General features: G+C 41.4%; 1 protein-coding gene across 5 annotated transcripts in view; it reads left to right on the top strand.

The window, feature by feature from the left end:
• The window catches only part of foxp2 (forkhead box P2), a 128,743-nt gene that overhangs the window by 87,850 nt on the left and 21,778 nt on the right, over positions 1-19,115 (top strand). For all 5 annotated transcript variants that reach the window (XM_084710513.1, XM_084710516.1, XM_084710514.1 and 2 more), the window contains 4 exons: positions 1,513-1,807; positions 5,037-5,141; positions 13,287-13,374; positions 17,043-17,126. In XM_084710513.1, coding sequence (XP_084566639.1) covers positions 1,513-1,807; positions 5,037-5,141; positions 13,287-13,374; positions 17,043-17,126 — 572 coding nt within the window. The remainder of the gene's footprint in view (positions 1-1,512; positions 1,808-5,036; positions 5,142-13,286; positions 13,375-17,042; positions 17,127-19,115) is intronic.

A 19,115-nucleotide genomic window follows, 5' to 3' on the forward strand; every position in this document is an offset into this window, starting at 1 on the left:
CTCCCCTAGCCTCCCCTCCTTCCCTTCCCTTCCTTCCTCAGTTGTTGTTGTTGTTGTTGTTTACTGCCTGAGCCAGGGAGAAAGAGAAAGAATAAAAAGGACAGGGAGAGGAGAGCAGGCTCCATTTTCTTCCCCCCGAGCCAAGTAAACACCTATGTTTGTTGTTTACCACCAAAATGGCGGAGACAGAAAACAACAGGCAGGGAGATGTTAGAAGGGAATCAAAGGAGTGAATTTTTTGCCTAATTAGTTGCCAAGCTGAAAACAAGCAAGTGGACAAAGCTTGTTTATCTCAGATTGAACATACACACACTCACAATAATCAATGTTTTAATAGTTCTTCCTTAATTAAAACACACACATCTTTCAGGAGTGAGATCTGTTACCAGGTTAAAAACACTAGCTATCTCGCTGGGCAGAGAAGAAGAAGACTTTTATTGATCAGTACAGTAGGAGTTCAAGCTCAGGTCGGCAGTGAGGTCACTCACTGAAGAGAAGGCCTTGAGTCATGCAGCTGTGTGCAACTTTCCTGGTTGTTTAATAAAGTTTGCAGAGTTTAGGCTGAAGCTTTCGTCTTACACCAGTCGGGCTGCAACTAACGATTATTTTCACAGTGATTAACAAAATCAATATCGGTTCAAGTGTACGCTATATTTAGAGTATTTTCACCGCTTTTCTTCCAGAAAAAGGCTGTCTGACGGGACACCACTGTTGAATATCACTCTCTCCAAACCAGCCAAACTCCATAGACAAAATCGGTAATTTTACCTCACAGGATACGGGAGTTGCCGGTCTACTACTGCCTGACTTTGTTTGTTTGTTTGTTATTATGTGACATCTGTGTTTTAAAAGGATAGTTTGGATTCACAGAAGTCACACAGTAACACAAACAAACTACTCGTGAGCAACTCGTGAACCTGTTCTGCAAGGTAAAATAACTGATTTTGCCTATGAAGTTTGGTTGGTGTAGGCAGAGGGTGATATTTGGCTTTTATAACAGCAGTTTAGGCTTTCCCAGAATGCAAGGTGATGTCCTCAAATGTCTTGTTTTGCTCACAACCCTAAGCTACTCAGTTTACAGGACTAAAGAAACCAAAACATATTCACATTTGAGGAGCTGAAATCAGAGAATTTTGACTTTTTTGTATTGTATTTTCCTCTGATCCACCAGGTTTTCATTTTGTCTGGCCTTCTCCTTGGTAGCATGGACATATGATTGACAAGCATATGTGCACCTTCTCTGTGTGTTGGCAGCCAGTCTGTTTTATTTTGTTCTGCTTTGTCATATCTCTTTGTCCTTTGTCCTGTTGTGGAAAAAGAAATGTTTTTCAGAAATAAAATCACAAAATCACAAAAGTCTTAAAACGATTAATCAATTATCAAAATACTTGGCAATTATTTTAATAACTAACAGCTAATCGTTGCAGCTCTACACACCAGAGACAGGGGTTTGTCGCTGTACTGATTGTTCCCTCTTCCTTATCTTCTCTCTCTCAATCTTTATTTCCATAGCAGGCCTGAGCCCCGCAGAGCTCCAGCAGTTGTGGAAGGACGTGACCGGAGGCGGCGGTCACGGCATGGAGGACAACGGCATCAAACACAGCAGCGGCGGCGGCACTGGCACCGGTGGCGGCGGCGGCGGCGGTGGCCTAGACCTCTCCACCAACAACTCTTCTTCAACTACCTCCTCCTCCAATCCCGCCAAAGCATCACCACCCATCTCTCACCATTCTATCGCCAACGGACAGTCCCCCGTCCTCAACCACAGAAGAGAGCGGGAAAGGGAACGGGAAAGGGAGCGAGAGAGGTAAAAATAACTGAGTTCTCGAGAAAAAGTTTTTCAGTTAACTAAAAAAAGTTCTGCTGACCTATAATCAATCTTTTGTTGAGATGAGCTTAATTTTTCATTATTTGATTGCTTGAAAATTAAAAGATTGGAATTAAAAATATTAAATTATTAATAGATATAATAGATATTCAAACTATTTAATACGCCGTCTATGGCTCCAACTCGCTATTTGGACTGCTGTACTCATTTTTTGACATGCAGTCATTCCATATTGCTCCTTTATAAGAGTTTAAGTTTGACTCACAATTCAAAAATCTGTTGAAGTAGGTTGCCTTGAAATTCTGAGTTTTCTCAGCGTTGTTGTTTTTACAGTGTACAGCACTGAGAAAAAAGGCAGAGAGAAGATGAAAAGTTTACGGCGGCGTGTTTGTTACCCGTCACACAAGCTTGTTTGTCTTTGTGCCAACAATTCGGCACAGGAACACATCAGAACTCAAGTGTTTGTCCTCGTTTAAAATAACAGCGTTGCTACAACAGGGGAAACATGATGTTTTGTTTATTTGTTCAATAGTTTATTAGCGTCTTGGTAATATATATAAAAAAAAAATAAGAGCAGCATTCTCCCAGGGGACCACGTGAACACACTTAGCTTGCACACAGATATCAAAAGCAGGGAGAGGAAGCCATGCAGGCAGGCGCACTCACAACAAGCCTCTCTGGCAGGAAAGACAAGGTAACCTCCTTGTACATTAAGTATTTAGTGCTTTCTCTCCCTTTTTTTTTCTCTTTTGAAAATTACCTTCCTTGCTTGCTTGTCATGTAAACAGAATACGTGATGCCTTGAGTGGCGTTTCCAGGATGTTTATCCTTGTGATGGCGTCTTTTATAAATGCACCCAGCGCCAAAACACTGACTGTTCACATATCTGCCTATCTGGCCCATGCATTATTCAAAGGCTTTTCTTGGGCGATATTATAATAAGGACTTAGGGTGTGTGTGTGTGTGTGTGTGTGTGTGTGTGTGTGTGTGTGTGTGTATGGATGCTCGGTAGAAACTCACACTGGAGGTGGAAGTGCTGTGTAATTGGTTTAAAGTAGATGCTATCTCTCCAGTACCACTAAAAGGAGGCTTGAAAAAGATACCTTTAGAAGGAAGACAGAGAAGAGGAGAGAGGTAGAGAAGAGAAGGAAGAAAAGGAAAGGGGGGAAAAAAAAAGACTTTTTATCTGCCTGCGTCCCGAGGGGTGTGTGGTGTCTCATAATGATCGAACAAGCAGTATTGTCAGGAGCGCTGCTTACTAACATGCCACGGATCGATGTGGGGAAAGCCCCCTCTGTAAAACACAGTGTGAGCGCTGCCGCTACGCCACGCTTCGAAATACAGACGCTAACTAGAACCATAAAAGATTCTTCTGGTTGTACGCAGAGGAGAACCGTTTATAAATGTTCCACGTGGATACCTCAAACCAAACTGTCACCTAGAACACCTTAATGGAGGTTTTAAAGGAGAACCCTTCTACTGTACAGTGGTTCAACCCAGAACCCTCCAAGGGTGCTAACAAGAACCCATCTAGGGAGTTCTACCACAAACCTTCTTATATTCCAAGAGGTTTATTTAGAACCAGCCACAGGTCGTTTTTTTTTTTTTTTTGTTCTAAGCATGTTATCTAGAACCCACCCAAGAGGTTCTACCAGGAACCTTCGTATATCTCAAGTGTTTTTACCAGGACCCACCAAGGGGCTTTTACTGAGAACCTTTTATATTAGAGGGTTTTATCTAGAACCCACCCAGGGGCTTCTACTGAGAACGTTTTTGTATTGCAAAGGTTTTATCTAGAACCCAGAAAGGAGGTTCCTTTTTTCTTCCAGGGGTTTAACTACAACCCAGCCAGGGGGTTCTGCAAAGAATGCTTTCATAATATGCCACAAGAACCCTTTCTTCAAAAAGGCAGCGAATGGTTCTTGGTGGAACCTCAGCCCCTCAGAAAAAAAAATCCTTTTGGAACCCTTATTTCAAAGAGTGTAACACACACACATATATTCACGGGTCACACACGTACATGCACGCACACAGTCGTCGACCACACACATGCACGCACAGGCATCAGCTAGAAGCAGACAAGCACACATTCACGTCTTCACACACACACACCAGTGCCAAGCCTAAAGGTTAAACTGTCATCTTTAATAGGATGTGCTGTCTAGGCAGGGTCGTAACTTATTTGGGTGCCATTTGAAAAACGCCAGAGCACCCCTGCTCCCCTCGTCCTCAAAGAACATAAGTTACACAGAGTATTAATCTCCTGATGAAAATTATATGGCTGTCTGGATTTTTAATGTTTACTTAAAAGCATCCAGCCCTCCTCCCCCATAATGGCTTTACAAGATGGGATGGTGGTGGAGACGACGCTGCAGCTTACTCTAGATTTCCATTGGGGGAAGTCACACATTAGTCTGCACCGTCTCCAAGTTAAAGGGATAGTTTAGATTACTTGATGTGAGTTTGTTTGAGGTACTTATCGATGGTCAGCATTCCCCTAGTTATGAGAATCTGAGAGGAGTACCAGCATAAAAGTTAAGCATGTCTCGCTGTACATCAGCAACATCAGCATTTTAAGTGTATGCTGTCATTTAGAATATTTTCACTGCTTTGCTTTGCCATCAGACAACCTCGCAATATTTGGCGTTTATAACTGTCATTACAGAAGCCAAATATTGCCATCTCCAAACCAAGAAAAACCCACAGGCAAAATCAGTAGTTTTACATCACAGAACACAGGAGTTGCCGGTCTACTGTCTGTTAGTTTGTTTGTGTTGTTGCATGACAAACAAACGAGGCAACAGTAGACCAGCACCTCCCATGTTTCTCTAGGTATGATGACTGATTCTGCCAGTGGTGATTGGTTGGTTTGGGGAGAGTGATATCTTGCTTTTATAACATTGTGTCTCATTGGAAAAGTTGTCTGACAGCAAAGTAACGCTGCAAATAATTACAAATACAGCACACACTAAGTACCTCATAAAACCCCAAATTAAATAATTTGAACTATAACTTTAATCAGCCTCTGTCATATATTTGTGTTTCTCTTTGACTCTGCCTCTCCTATCTAGCTTTAGTTATTGAGCAAATCGACCAAATTAACTTCTTTTGACCCCTTTCCTGCTGACTGTTACTCAGACCTCCTCAAGCCTTTTGCAGATTCTGCGATGAACTCTATACAGTCTCACTTTCTTCTTCTCTCCTTCAGTTCGCTACATGAAGAAAGCGGAGGGACCCACCCGCTGTACGGTCATGGTGTCTGTAAGTGGCCCGGCTGTGAGAACATCTGCGAGGACTTCGGACAGTTTTTGAAGTAAGAGCACGTCCTGTGGCAAAGATGATACCTCTTCACCTCTCCCTGTTAGCACCATGCGGGGTTCGGTGTGTCCACACAAGAAGCTGTTATCTATTTTATTGTGAAACGCACAAAAGTTACCCCCCTTACACCACAGCACCTCCTCCTTTCCGTGGGCCTAACAAAGAAAACATCACTGCCTTTCAAAGAGCACATTTTGACCTTCCAGACAGCCAGTTGACAGGGTTCAGCTCTGGCAGTGCAGGATTCAAGCCAACTCTGATCCATAACAAATCTCCTTCCCGGCGTGGAAGGGCCTGATAGGTTTGTGAAAAAGCGTCAAAAGCTAATGGCAACTCGCACGGCCGCACACTTACCTCCACAACAAAGGCCCCCATTCACTGTTGTCATGGTGCAGGCGCCAGAGCGAATGAACTCTTCATGCTCCATCAACAATTTAGTTAATTAGCTCATTTGTAATTGGCCGGCTTTGTTGCCAGGATGTTAGTGGGGGGACATCAAAGGAAGAAGGTGTTTGCAGCACTGCCGATTACAGGTTATCACATTGCCACTCACTGAGTCTCTCTCGCACTATCACTCTTTCCCTGGCTCCCTGCTCTCACACAGAGAAGAAAAGAAAGGGAAAGCTTTAATTTGAATATTCTAATTAGATTTGTAATTAACTGTGAAATAACGATCTGGCGAGTGTTTTTCACGGGCTGTAAATGTCCATGCGAATTCGCATAAACTCTTGAAATCAGGACATTGTTCCGGCATATTTTCCCAAATTATGCATTTCTCTACAGTAGTCACTGTAATAAGTTGCAGAAAGCAAAGAAGAAGAAAAAAAAGAAAAGAAATGTACTGATACAAGAAACTAGTCCACCCATGGGGAGCTGCTGTAGGATTTAGGTCAGGCTTTTACTAATTCTACAGCAGCTCGTGAATTAAAGCTAAAAGGTGTATCTGTAGAATGAAATGACTCTAATAAACACAGTGTTTACCAGTCTTTGAAAGACACAGCCAGAGGTGACATTAAGCTGGATTTTCACGCTCTTATCAATGCATACAATACAGTCAAAGGAAGCATAATTGACAGCAATGGATTTAAATGAATCAGAAGTGAATATATATTACAACTATAGGCTGACAAGTGTTTGCTTATCCCCTGTGGAAAATCTTCCACATGCACGTCAATGTCAGAATCAGCAGAGGACATCCATAGGCATCATGTCGAAGCTGTGATTATGAAAAGCCTTTTCATGCTGTGTGCAGTGCCTCATCCCACCTGCGCTACATTTGCCCTGGTCCAGGTAGAGGAGACGTATCTATGGAAACTTTACAAAACAAGTCTTCAAATCACCACAAAACTAACTGTGATAGAAGCGGAGAGGAGTGGTAGAACCGGAGCTCAGGTGACACGTCGCCAGCCCTCTCGCCTCAGTGTACCAGTGTGCGTAGGACGGGTGACGTTCGCTTGCTTGTGCTTGTTTTTGCTACTGACAGGCTCAGGTTGTTATTTTAAGTGTCTGACAACATTATGGAAAGGACCCCTACAGCCAGAGACCTTTTTTAAAGAGTAAAATGCATTTTGTGTAACCGGCAACAGCTATTTTATTGCTCTCGCCAAACTCATCACTCCCTGTGAAAGACTGTAATTTTAGCATCATCAGCTTCATTCAAACTCTACAGAAACAAAATAAAACTCACCAAAAGCATCATGGTTCATTTCTGTTGTTCCAACAATAACCAACTCTGGTTTGGTTGGAATAAATTCTTAATCATAATGTGAAGGAGCAAAGAGCATGCAGGTCAGGTGACACCCTGCTCCGTGGTACACTGATTTTATAGGATGCACAGTTTTACTTTATCTGAATGTGTGAAAATCTAATGTTTTCATATCACAGATGACAAAAAAACAAATTAAAATGTGTAAAAAATTCTTGTACAGCCCTAAAAATAGTGGAAATCATGAGATAAAAAGTCGAAATTATGAAAAAAAGTCAAAATTATGAGATTGAAAGCTGAAATTGTGAGATTAAAGGTTGAAATGACTCTAATAAACACAGTCAGTATCTGACAGACACAACCAGACTTGACATTAAGCTGGAATTTCACACTCTATCAACACATCATAATTGACAGAGATGGCTTTAAATTAAATCAGAGGTGAATACATATATTACAACAATAGCCTGACAAGTGTGTTTGCTTATCCCCTGTGGAAAATGCATGTCAATGTCAGATTCAGTTATCTACAGAGGACATCCATAGACATCATCTCCAAGCCGCCGTGCTTATGAAAAGCCAGTTTTTTGCGTGCATCGCGTCGTCCACCCTGGCCTACATGTGTTCCAGTCCAGGTAGAGGAGTTTGCCTTGCAGCTTGGGAAACAAATGTGTGTGTGAGGAGGCAAGACTGTATGGGATTAGCAGGTTTTCTGATATCTTGTCCTATCACCTCAGTACACTTACTTAAAGAAGACATCAGCCCATCCCCGCGCACTGTACGCTCCGCTCACACGCAAACAAAACCTAAGTCTGTGTGCTCTAAGGATACTGTGTCTAGGTAGCTTAGCTGGTTATTTGGGTGAGGGGCAGAGATGCACTGTATAAAGCCTGCGAATCCGGTAAGCTGGCAAGCCGATGCAAAAGGCTGCGTGGTTGTAAAGACAAACTGAGCGCACGGGGAAGACAGACGGAGAGAAAACAGGTAGATTTCAAACTTGAAAGCGAGAACACAGGTTGGCAGATGGTTTTGTAAGAACGCTTGCCAGAACATTGGCTGCTACAAAACAGAACAGTGTCTTGGTTCAACACACACACACACACACACACACATCCCTGCAAGTCACAGGCTGGCTCTATACTGTAACCCAGCCAGCACATGAAAACAGGCTCCAACAAAGAAGGCAGACTCGTCATCAGAACAAAGATGGCTGCTCGGTGGCGTGCCTCGGAGCAGTGATTGTCGGTGTCAGAGGGAGTCCTTTTATGTTTCCGGAGATGCCAGTCGGCTGCACATACACACAGCGTGCACATGCACACACACACAGGCACAGTTTAAACGGGGTTACATAAAGCGGGTGTCAGATTTAGATGACAGTTTAGATGTTAGGTAGTTGGGTGTGGGTTACGTGTGCTGGGGGGGGCAAGTCAAGCTGGCGTCTCGTAGCTCGCAGTAGGAGCTCAGCTCAGCGGCGGTGACACGTTTAGTCATCTATTGTTTTGTTGCATGAAGAAACTTGTCAAGATCAGCATTTAATAGCTCCTCAGCGTGCTTTTAAGTGTTCTCACCTGGAAAAGGTAGCCGCAAGGTGGCTGGCACCCTGAATTAGCTCTCTGAAGTTCAAAATGAAATCATATTGCTGGGAATGTTTCTTGAGTGGTGGGTGTTGGGGTTTGTGTGTGTGTATTTGTGTCAGTTACATGAAGAAGAGAGAGGGAGGAACATTAATGCTATTAGAGCATGTGCTGCAGCTATTTTTGTGGGAAGCTTTTATGGTAAACATAAAGAATAGAGAAGGCAATTGATGCTTGAACATTTACACATTTCTTATATAATTTGTATAGATCTATGAAGCCCATTTATGAAAGCCCATTTACGCCAATAGAAGAAAAGAATACCTTTATGGCAAGTCATAATTATGACATAAAAATTCATTTGTAAGATTAAAAAGTTAGAATTATGAGTTAAAAAGTTACAACTATAAGATAAAACCTCAATAATAAGATTAAAGGTCATTATTATCATCAGTTATGGGATAAAAAGTCAAAATTATGAAGTAAAAAGTCTTAATAAGAGATTAAAAGTCATAATTATAAGTTAAAAATACATAATTATGAGAAAAACAAGTCTGAGTTTTGAATCACAAAGTAAAAATTATGATATAAGAAGTAATAATTACATGAGATAAAGTAAGTTATGAGATTAAAAGGTATCATTGTAAGATTAAAATGAGATTTTTTTCTGTTACTGGCAGAAATGGTCTTCCATACATATTTGTCTGCACAAAACCCCCTTCTTACTCACCGCAGTTTTTGTACCGAACACGACACGTATTGATTTAAATCACTCCTGATCTCACGCTTCTCGCAGCTTTTGGCCTTTCACCTTGTATATCAGTGTCCTCCTACCTCAATAACACACACTCTCAGTCTCCACATAAACACACACTTTCTTCCACACACATACACACACACACAATCACACACACACACTTAACTCCTTCCACTCTCTGTCACCACTCTGCTCTCCTTATTACTGGCAGGAAGGCAGGCTCCATGTTAAAATGGCAAGCTCAGCCGCTAACCTGAACGCTGGTGTCTGTAACCCACTGCTAATTAAACCCACAAGGCAGCAGCCAAGTGTCTTCGTCTCTATATAATGTACACACATACGCACACGCTCAGTGAAGGCAGGCAGGCCCCTGGCCCCTGGATAGCTAAGCTCCCCTCTACCCCTCCACATGTCTGCTGCACTGTGACAAGACCTTTAAAACGGAGGGCATTACTTATGCACCACCACCACGGGGAGAGTGTGTGTGTGTTTATACTGTATATGTGCATGCTAGTAGGTGTACAGTACGTGTGGAGCCACATACACAATCCTTTTCCTCTTTGCATATGTGTGTGTATGCATTAGCTCGACTGTTTGTGTGTCGTAAGCAGACAGTTAGGGGGCCTAACTTGCTGTTCTCTGCTGGGCCTCTCTGGCCCCTGATAATACACACAGACAATTAGCACAAGTATATCATCCATACATGCTGGCTTGAGTAGATTTATTATTGGGCCCTTAGTGGACGTTGATGGCCTATACATATTCATACACACAGCTGTGGGGAAAAACCTCTGAGATGTTTTGTTCCCTTCTCTTTAAGAGAAACTACAGCCTCCACAAAAAAAAAAAAAAACAGAAGTCTTCATCTGAGGGCTGAAAAACTGTCTCACCTCTCCCTCCTCCTCCTCCCTGTTTATATTTATCAGTGCTGTTATTTGTTCTGATTTTGCTACATCTGTCAGTCTCCATCCTTTCTTCCCGCCATCCTCACAAGGCCTTCATCACATGAGCAATTCCCTCTTCAAGGCAGAAATCAATGTTCCTCTAAAATGAGGCCTGAACAGTAAACATAAACAGTAGCCAAGCAGGTGTGATGGTGAGACGTATCCTCCACCTCCAGGTTTTCTGAAATGGGGTTGTATGAGGTACGTATTGATTGTTAGTGTATTACCTAAGGTAGATGCCAGTTAGTTCAAGTGAATGCTACATTTAGAATATTTTAACCTCTTTACCTTGCCATCAAACAGCCATTTCCAACGTGAAATTGCCCGTACATAAGCCAAACATCACACTCTCCAAACCAACCAATCTCCACAGGAGCAATCAGCAATTTTACTTGGCAGAACGTGGGAGTCGCTGGTCTACCGCTGCCTCGATCTTTTAGTTTGTTTGCGTTATTGCGTGACTTTGGTGAATTCAAACTATCCTTTTGAAACACCAAAGTCACAATAATTCAAACAAACAGACTGAGGCAGTAGACTAACCACTCCTGTGAGGTCAAACGAGTTCACTGATAGACTTTCATTAGTTTGGAGAGATTGATGTTTGATTATTGGTATTGGTTACCAAACCTCATTTTTAAGTGATAAAACATCTTTTGTTGCTGATCATGTCCACAGCAATGCATTGCCTAGATTCCCAACTGGTGCGCCTTTCTTCTTCTTCAGTTCTTCTACAGTTAAGATGAATCAGTCTCTTTTTTTCCCTCCTGTTTCTATTTACATTTTCACCTACAAATAATTTAGATTTGTTTATGATTAGAGGCAACCAAAAGATCAGAGCTGCAGTGTAATGATGATTTTCTCATGAGTATATGGGCTTGGAGGCAGATGAAATAAGAGATAAGAGCAAAGGGATTTTTATGTAATTAGAAAAGACGGTTTATAGCTCAGAGAGGAGAGAAATAAGAAGGTTTTTTTTTTTGCCCACGTCTCAGTAAATAAGGTGTTCTTTCTTTATTGTTTTCTGTCTGCCCATCTTTGCCTCCCCCCTGCTCCTCTTTTGTCTTTGTGTGGCATTATTAATGCACAGAAGGACATGCTGCCATTTGAATATTTCATAAATGCATGTAGTAATCTGCCTGTAATCACCTTGCTAACTGGCCAGCGGTGGAAGGTGTGTGTGTGTGTAGGAAAATAAGTGGCTGGAGGGCTGTCGAGAGTAGAGCCTGACTGATATTGGATTTTTGGGGCCGATACGAATATTAGGGATTTAAAAATATCTGATGGTGACCAACTGACCTCTTTATATTTATTTGTTTATTAGAGCCTGATGGATATATTGTCCTATCACAGCTATCCCTCTCCATATCGGTCTCAATATCGCCATCAGCATCTGCCCCAAAATAACAATAAAAATAAAAACAATCTGCATTATGGTCTGTAAAAAATATCAGACAACACATATGCCAATACCGATATCTGTGAGTGGCCGATATCATCAGACCAGTGTATTAATCTGGCTCTAGTTAAGATGTAGAAACACAAGACAAAATAAAAGAAAAACAAGCTGCTTGTCGATGAGAGGCAAACTTAATAAAGATTTTTCCCCTCCTCTTTCTCTTTTTTTTTTTGTAATGAGGTATCTTCAGGGACAGTGAGCAGGCCGCTCCGTGCTTTTGAAGCAGCTGTAATTCATGACACACGCCATACATCAAGTGCATAAGATAGCATTATGGGCAGTGAAATGAAAAGGGTATTTGCAACATTAGTTCCCTCATCCTGCGAGGGACGTGATTAAATGATTAATGTAATGCCCCCTTTTTGCATGCGCATTCTGAAACAGCAATTAGGCACAGGGCTGGAGAAAACCCAGCCCCTCTCCACAGCTATCCCTCATCCATCCCCTCTCCTCCACCCCGCCTTTCTTAATGCTACCTCATTCTTGATTTATAATGAAAAATTTCTGCGCATTAGACCTGAAATGGTCACAAAAGTATAAGCAGGGATGAGATGGAATGGTTTTAAATGTGTGTGGCGTAATTGAAAGGTACAGAGCTATTGTGATTACAAATGTTCTATTCAGCCTTTTGATTGGCAGGCCAAGAGAAGCCGGCTCATTGAGCTCTTGTTTTGTACATTGCAGATAAACAAGAAGTGGAAGAAAATAGAGGAATATGTTTGTGTATCAGTGTGTGCTTTTTGTGTGTTTGTGCGAGTTCATGATAATGTAAGCGTGTGTGTGCGTTCTCAGATAAAGTGAAAGCCAGTGAGAGAGATTTTGTACTCCCTCTAATGCACTGGAGGCAGCGCTGTAAATGATCATTGAAGGGTCTGCAAGCTAACCTATAATTACTGGAGATAAAGTGGCAGCTCTGGCATTTCATAAGCATGCCTCCTCAAAGCTTGCTTTGTGAGTTTGTCACCAATGATCATTTAGATAGAGGCTCATTACCCAGCATCACAACACTTTAGAAACCCCTTTTTCGCCCCATATTTGTGTGCGTGTGTGTCTCGCATATGTGTGCTTTAGCAGGAATAAAGGTCTGTCTTAATGGGGAGGCTCTTTTGTGTCCTACAGACGAAATCCAATCAAGACAAAAACCCTCATTGACTGTTATGGCTGTCTGGCTGCCTTTTTCTTCTAATGAGGCGAACACACCAGATACATTTAATATGTCTGCCGCCGGATAATGCACCTTCAGTCGAAAGAGCTGCTTTTGTGTGTCAAATGTTGCCGGTGTTAAATTGTGTGTATTGTTTTCGATAAACGAAGGAGACAAAGCCGTTCTGCTGGGCTAGCATCTTTTATTCTCTGTAGAAAGCAGCAGCAGCGTTCAGGGTGGCATTGAAGTTAGCCATCTAAAGTGACGCAGGCCTATTGTCATGTTAAACATGGCACCACACACCGTCATGTTACTTCTAATTACCTCATTTCACAGAGGAACAATGGGTCCTAACAGGATCCTATAGATAATTGTCCCAGTATAGAAATATTATCATTAAAACAAAACAGCAGTGAAGTTGATACTGTAATTATCATCCTCCACAATTTTGATCGTGGTGAAAGTGAGTGTGTTTTGCCGTCTCCTGCTGGCTTTGACATGCGCGAAAGATTTTAAAGTTGGTGTCTAACATCTCTGTCCGTCCTCCTGTCCACCTCCAGGCACCTAAACAATGAACATGCCCTCGATGACCGGAGCACAGCCCAGTGTCGAGTCCAGATGCAGGTCGTACAACAGCTGGAAATACAAGTAAGTTTTAATTTCAAGTTTAAAAAAAAAAAAGCAAAAACACACTTCACTGCAGAGCTGGAACTAGACTATACATTCTTAGAAATAAGGGAGCTAACAACAATCAGAGTCAGTCTTTTTGGTTCCTGGTAGAACCTTTTATAAAGGTTCCACTCAGAACCCTTGCAGAGAACTACCTAAAACCCACAATAATGGATTATACCTAGAATCATCTGTGAGGTTTGACACAGAACCCCCTATGAGAGGTTCGACAGAGAAGCCTTCTTTGGTGTAATGGTTCCATCCAGGACCTTCTCAGAACCCAGAACCTTTTCTGAGGGTTCTATCAAGAACTTTTCCACATTCTAAGGGTGCTCACAGGAATCCACCCAGAGGGTTCCACTGAGAACCCTTTTATAATTCAAAGGTTTAATCTAGAACCTGCCCAGAGGGTTCTGTCAAAAAACATTTTATATACCAAAGGTTGTCCAGGGGGTTCTACCAAGAACCCCTTCACATTTTAATCTTTAACCCATCTCCTACTGAGAACTCTTTATGTTATCGTACAAATAATCCTTGACAAAAGAGTTTTTTCTCAAGAATTCTTGAAGAACCCTTTATTCCAAAAACTGTTTTGTAGACAACAAGGATTCTCAGTGGAACCAAGAACCCTTTTATTTTTCAAAGAACCCACTCAGGGGGTTCTACCAAGAACCCTTTAATATAATTGTACAAACAACCCTTGACGAAAGAGTTTTTAAAGGATTTCAACAGTTCTTGAAGAACTCTTTCACCCAGAAAGGATTCTTTGGATGTAAAGGTTCTTAATGGAACCTTTAGTCATACAAAATACTCTTGACAAGACTTTTCTTCGAAATAGGGTTCTTCGGAAGCAGATGGTTCTAGGTCAAACACGCAGGAAGAACCATTTTGGAACCCTTATTTCTAACAGTGTGTGCATTGTTACATTTTTATCATTGTCATATTTTACTATAGTGAACTCATTTCTCATTTAAGTCACTAATCATTCAGTCAAAACTTTATTTTTTAAAAGTTGTGTGAGTGAGTGAGAGAAAGGCCACACTGCTTAATACTTCCAGACAAGCAGGACCTGCTGAATTCAACAAAGCCACTAAACAAAGGAATCCTCAGGCCTTACAACGAAAGCCATTATGGCTGTTTTAATTGAATTAAGCGTGTGCTTTATTTTCTCTGCTTTCTTTTTTTTTTTCTCTCTTTTTCCTTCCAATTAATAGCGAGCGCATCTCTCCCGGTCTGCTGTGTTAATTAACTGCACTTTGCACCTGAAGAAAGCTCAAAAGGAGGGAACTATTTTCAGTAGGTGGAGCGTGACCTTATTAAGAAGTCATGCTGGCTAGATAATGAGAGCGCTGATTGAGCGACATTATTACTCAGCACTGCCGACAACCACTCCTCTTCCTTCAGAAACAAATAGATATGTATGTTCAAACAAAGTGCCAGCTGGAAATTTTTCGCTCTGCCTGTCGAAACCAGGCCTTGAGGTTTTGAATAGTAGTGTATTTTGGGTCAGAACTGATCAGTTCTCTTCAATGTATAAAGTTATTATCATAAAAATGGGTCAATACTTTTATAAATATTACAAATATGATGGCAAAAGTGTAGGGTGTGCTTTATAAAAAGATCCAACTGTAACTTTCCTGTCCTCTACCAGTGGTGTAAAGAAGTATTATTTAAATCCTTTACTTAAGTAAAAGTACAAAAGTATAAGCATCAAAATGTACTTTATCTACTAAAAGCAAAAAGTGCTCATTATGCAAAATGGACCATTTCAGAATCATATGTATTATATGACTGGATTATGTTTATTGATTCATTAGGTACCAAAAAATTTCGATCTGTTAGTTTTTTGTGTCACTAAGGTAAATCTGAACTATCCTTTTAAAACAGTGGTAGGTGTGTAACCTGTGCTCTGTGAGGTAAAATTACTCTTAAACTTGTAATTAGGCATATAAAACACCATTTTCACATAAAAAAAAAAGCTGTCTGTCGCAAAGTGGTGAAAATATTCTAAATATAGCATACACTTAAACTGATTTTTTTGGGTGGCTAAAATACCTTTGTTGCTGGTAAATGTACTCAAATACATTCCACCACTGCCCCCTACTAGAGTCCTCAGGTCAAGCATGTCCTCCCACACATAGTGATTTTCTGGTCTGATAAACATGTATTTTGTATTTGTATTTAATTCTTAGAAGACATCCAGTGGGGACTTACAAGTAACTAAATTCTGTTGGCATGTAATAAAAACAGAAAAAGAAAAAAAGAGTTGATGTTATTTATTTAATTTTATTTCATTTTCTGTGTTTTGTTTCTCATTGGAACACCGAGCTATTGAAGCTTTACAGTGTGACCAATTACAGCAGTGCACTTGTGTTGTCTGTCCTGTTTCTTCTCCTCTTTCATTCCTTACTCCCACCATCCCTCTCTTCTGCTCTTTTTTTCTGTGAGAGCCGTCACTAGTAATGAGGCCCAGCTCTGTGTGTATGTGTGTGTGTGTGTGTGTGTGTGTGTGTGTGTGTGTGTGTGTGTGTGTGTGTGTGTGTGTGTCTGTCTGTGTACGCCTACTTGCTTGTCTGTTTCTCTGTGTGTTTGGTCCTTGTGTGAGTGTGTGTATATTAAGGGTGTTGGAAGGGCCTTTCACATGGTCTAGTCCCTGTCACTCCCTGTGAATTAGATTGATGATAGGCGATGGCCGGGGCCACTAACTGGACCGGGGAGGCGGGGCCACCTGGCACCCTGTTTGGAAGACCCCTTCACCTCTCGGCAGCTGCTGGCTGCGCTCCATCCCCCTAACAGTGTCCACAGGACTTTGAGCAGACACTCAGGACCACCTAATTTATGGCCCGACTAGCTTGTTACTGTCAGAGCCTCGCTGACCTAAATTTTGCTATTGACAAAAAGATGAAATGCTATTTGTTTTGCCTGACCTGTCTGCACCCTCCCCTTCCCCCCTCAGCCTCTCATATTCTCCTTACACCACCAGCAGAACTGTTTGGTTTATATCAAACCTTTTCTTTCTTCTCACTCTACACTCAGAGTTCTGCCTCAACCCAACATAAAGGGTGATACCTAGAAACATTAGTGAAAGGTTCCACCCAGAACCCCCTATAAGAGGTTCTAAAGGAGAACCTGTGAAAAGTCATCTGTGAAAAGTTCCAACCAGAACCATCACTGGGGATTCTATTTTAGTGGTTTTATCTAGAACAAACTCAGCGGGTTCTACCAAGAACCCCTTTATATTCCAAGGGTTTTATCCAGAAACCAGCCAGGGGGTTCTACCAAGAACCCTTTTACATTATAGTAAGCTAAAAAGAACCCTTGACGGGAGAGTTCTTAAAGGATTTCACCAATTCTTGAAGAACTCTTTCTTCCAAGAAATGTTCTTTGGATGAAAAGGGTTTTTAATGGAACCTTTAGTCTTACAAAGAACCTTTGATGAACAGTGTCTTCAAAAATGGTTCTTCAGAGGCAAATGGTTCTAGATAGCACCCCAGCTCTTCAGGAGGAACCCTTTTGGAACCTTTATTTCTGAGAGTGTACCACCACAGCCTCATATTCTTTATTCTCATCCTTTTCCCTCTCCTCTCGTCTCCTCTCCTCCACTCTAATCTACTCTAACGTACTCTCTTCTTCTTCTCTCTTAACAGCTTTCTAAAGAACGTGAGCGTCTTCAGGCGATGATGGCCCACTTGCACATGCGGCCCTCGGAACCCAAGTCATCTCCCAAACCAGTGAGTGCATATTGCTCTGGCTAGCGTAAACAACACTGAAAATGAACAGTTTAACCCACCAGAGTGAGTGACAGAAGATGAAAAGGGGGGAATGGGATTTGTAATACCGAGTTATATCTCGCTTCTTATCAGGTATTGTGCGCCGTGAGAGGACAATAGACTTTGGAAAGTGTATTAGATGGCGGAGCGGCGGAGGAGTCCTTGGCTAAAACGCAGGGTCATTTCTTTGTGATAGATATAATAGCCAAAACAACCTGTTGGCTGCTGATGGCTGTTTGGCTCGGTGGCCGCAGTAGCACTCAGAAGTGGAATGAGAGGGGAGAAGATGTGTCATTTTAACAACAAACACCTGAAAATTACAGTTGAGTGGCGAAGATGATGTGATGTTGACATAAATAGCCGCAGTGCTGCTGAAATTGGTTACAGAAAAGAGAAAAAAAAAAATCCAAAAATTGTGAAAGGGGTCGTTGAAGTAGGAAAATGATGTCATTCTACATTTTCTTTCTCTTGCCTTTTTACTTTTCGATTGAATGAACGCATTTCTCCCAACCCCGTATTTGAATTTAATATTAAGATGATACATTTTTTGCAAACATTATTTCCTCCCAGTTTTAGACGTTTTGAAATATTTGAGAGCAAAACATTGTTAGCGTGTTTCTGCTGCTTAGTAAGTGCCTACTTTCAATAGAATAATTTCCCTCATCACCTCTCATCATAGAATGTAGATAATCACAAGATAGCATAATTATCCCATAATTCCATCAGGAATCAAACTCCCTTTTTATTATTCAATCTCTCCTTCTCTCTCTGTAGCTTTTTTTTTTAATCTTCAAAACTCCAGCAGCTTGGTTCCATCTCGTCCAATAAAGAATTTGCAGCCTATAATCCATGCCTGAATATGAATGAATGATGCTAATGAAGTATTGCATTACATAAAGCACACATGAAAGAGCAGCTAATTGCATTTGATGGTGGGGGCAATTCAGACAGAATTCTTAAACGAACAGTTAAGTCCTCAGTTTTAAGGCTCCCCCTTTTTTTTTTTTTTTTTTTTTTTTAAGGGGAGGTGAAGATGAAGATTTGTTGTGTGGAATAAGACATGTGTCTGTAACAAAAGAGAGATGGTTGGTGGAGCTACACCCGGTAGACTCACACAGACACATTTGATAAATATGAAAACTGTTGCTGTGTTAGCCTATCGGAGCTGGAAATAAGTCATATTTCTTCATTACCGAAGCCCACAAAAGAATACAAGACACTGGTGCACGGTCTCTAAAATGACCCCATTTATTCCCTGAATCACACTTTATTAAACGCTGCCTTTTGGCCATGCCATGGATGGATGAGACTCAAACTTGCAAGTTCTGAATAATAAGATCTCCGTGTGTTTATTCAGATGAGCGAGAGGTGACAGAGAGCTCACTCCTCCATCTGTTTGACTGTAATCAATTCTATTTCGGGATTGCGCGCCTGCAAACATGTCACGCTTGTTGCTGTGTCTCGCAGGTGAAGTGGCGGCAAAAAGGACAGGAAATTATGTTTTAACATTATAAATATACATGGCCATACACACACACACACACACAAAGGCATTTATTTTGAATTTAGTTTGCATATTTTGAGGTGTTTTCTGCCGCACAGTATTTATCAAATTGACAATTGTCAAATTGACACTGGTCACACTGTCTTGACTATACTGGAGGTGAAATGAATAAAAGGGATAGGTCTGATTTTTTGACTGCATGAGGTATTTGTCCAGAGTCAGTGTATTAGCTACAGTAGATGGCAGTTGTCCCTAGTTCAGAGAAACAGAAAGGAGGTTGCTGTTGACAGGCTCAGCAATATTTTCACCACTTAACTTCGAGGTCAGACAGGCTTTTCTGTTACATAAGCCAAACATCACCCTCTCCAAACTAACCAAACTCCATAGGCAAACTCTGTAATTTTACCTCACAGAACATGGGGGTTGCTGGTCTACTCTTGCCTCTA

Source organism: Lutjanus erythropterus, chromosome 22 (assembly GCF_056507025.1).
Source record: "Lutjanus erythropterus isolate fLutEry1 chromosome 22, fLutEry1.hap2, whole genome shotgun sequence".
NCBI classification, from domain to species: Eukaryota; Metazoa; Chordata; class Actinopteri; order Lutjaniformes; family Lutjanidae; genus Lutjanus; species Lutjanus erythropterus.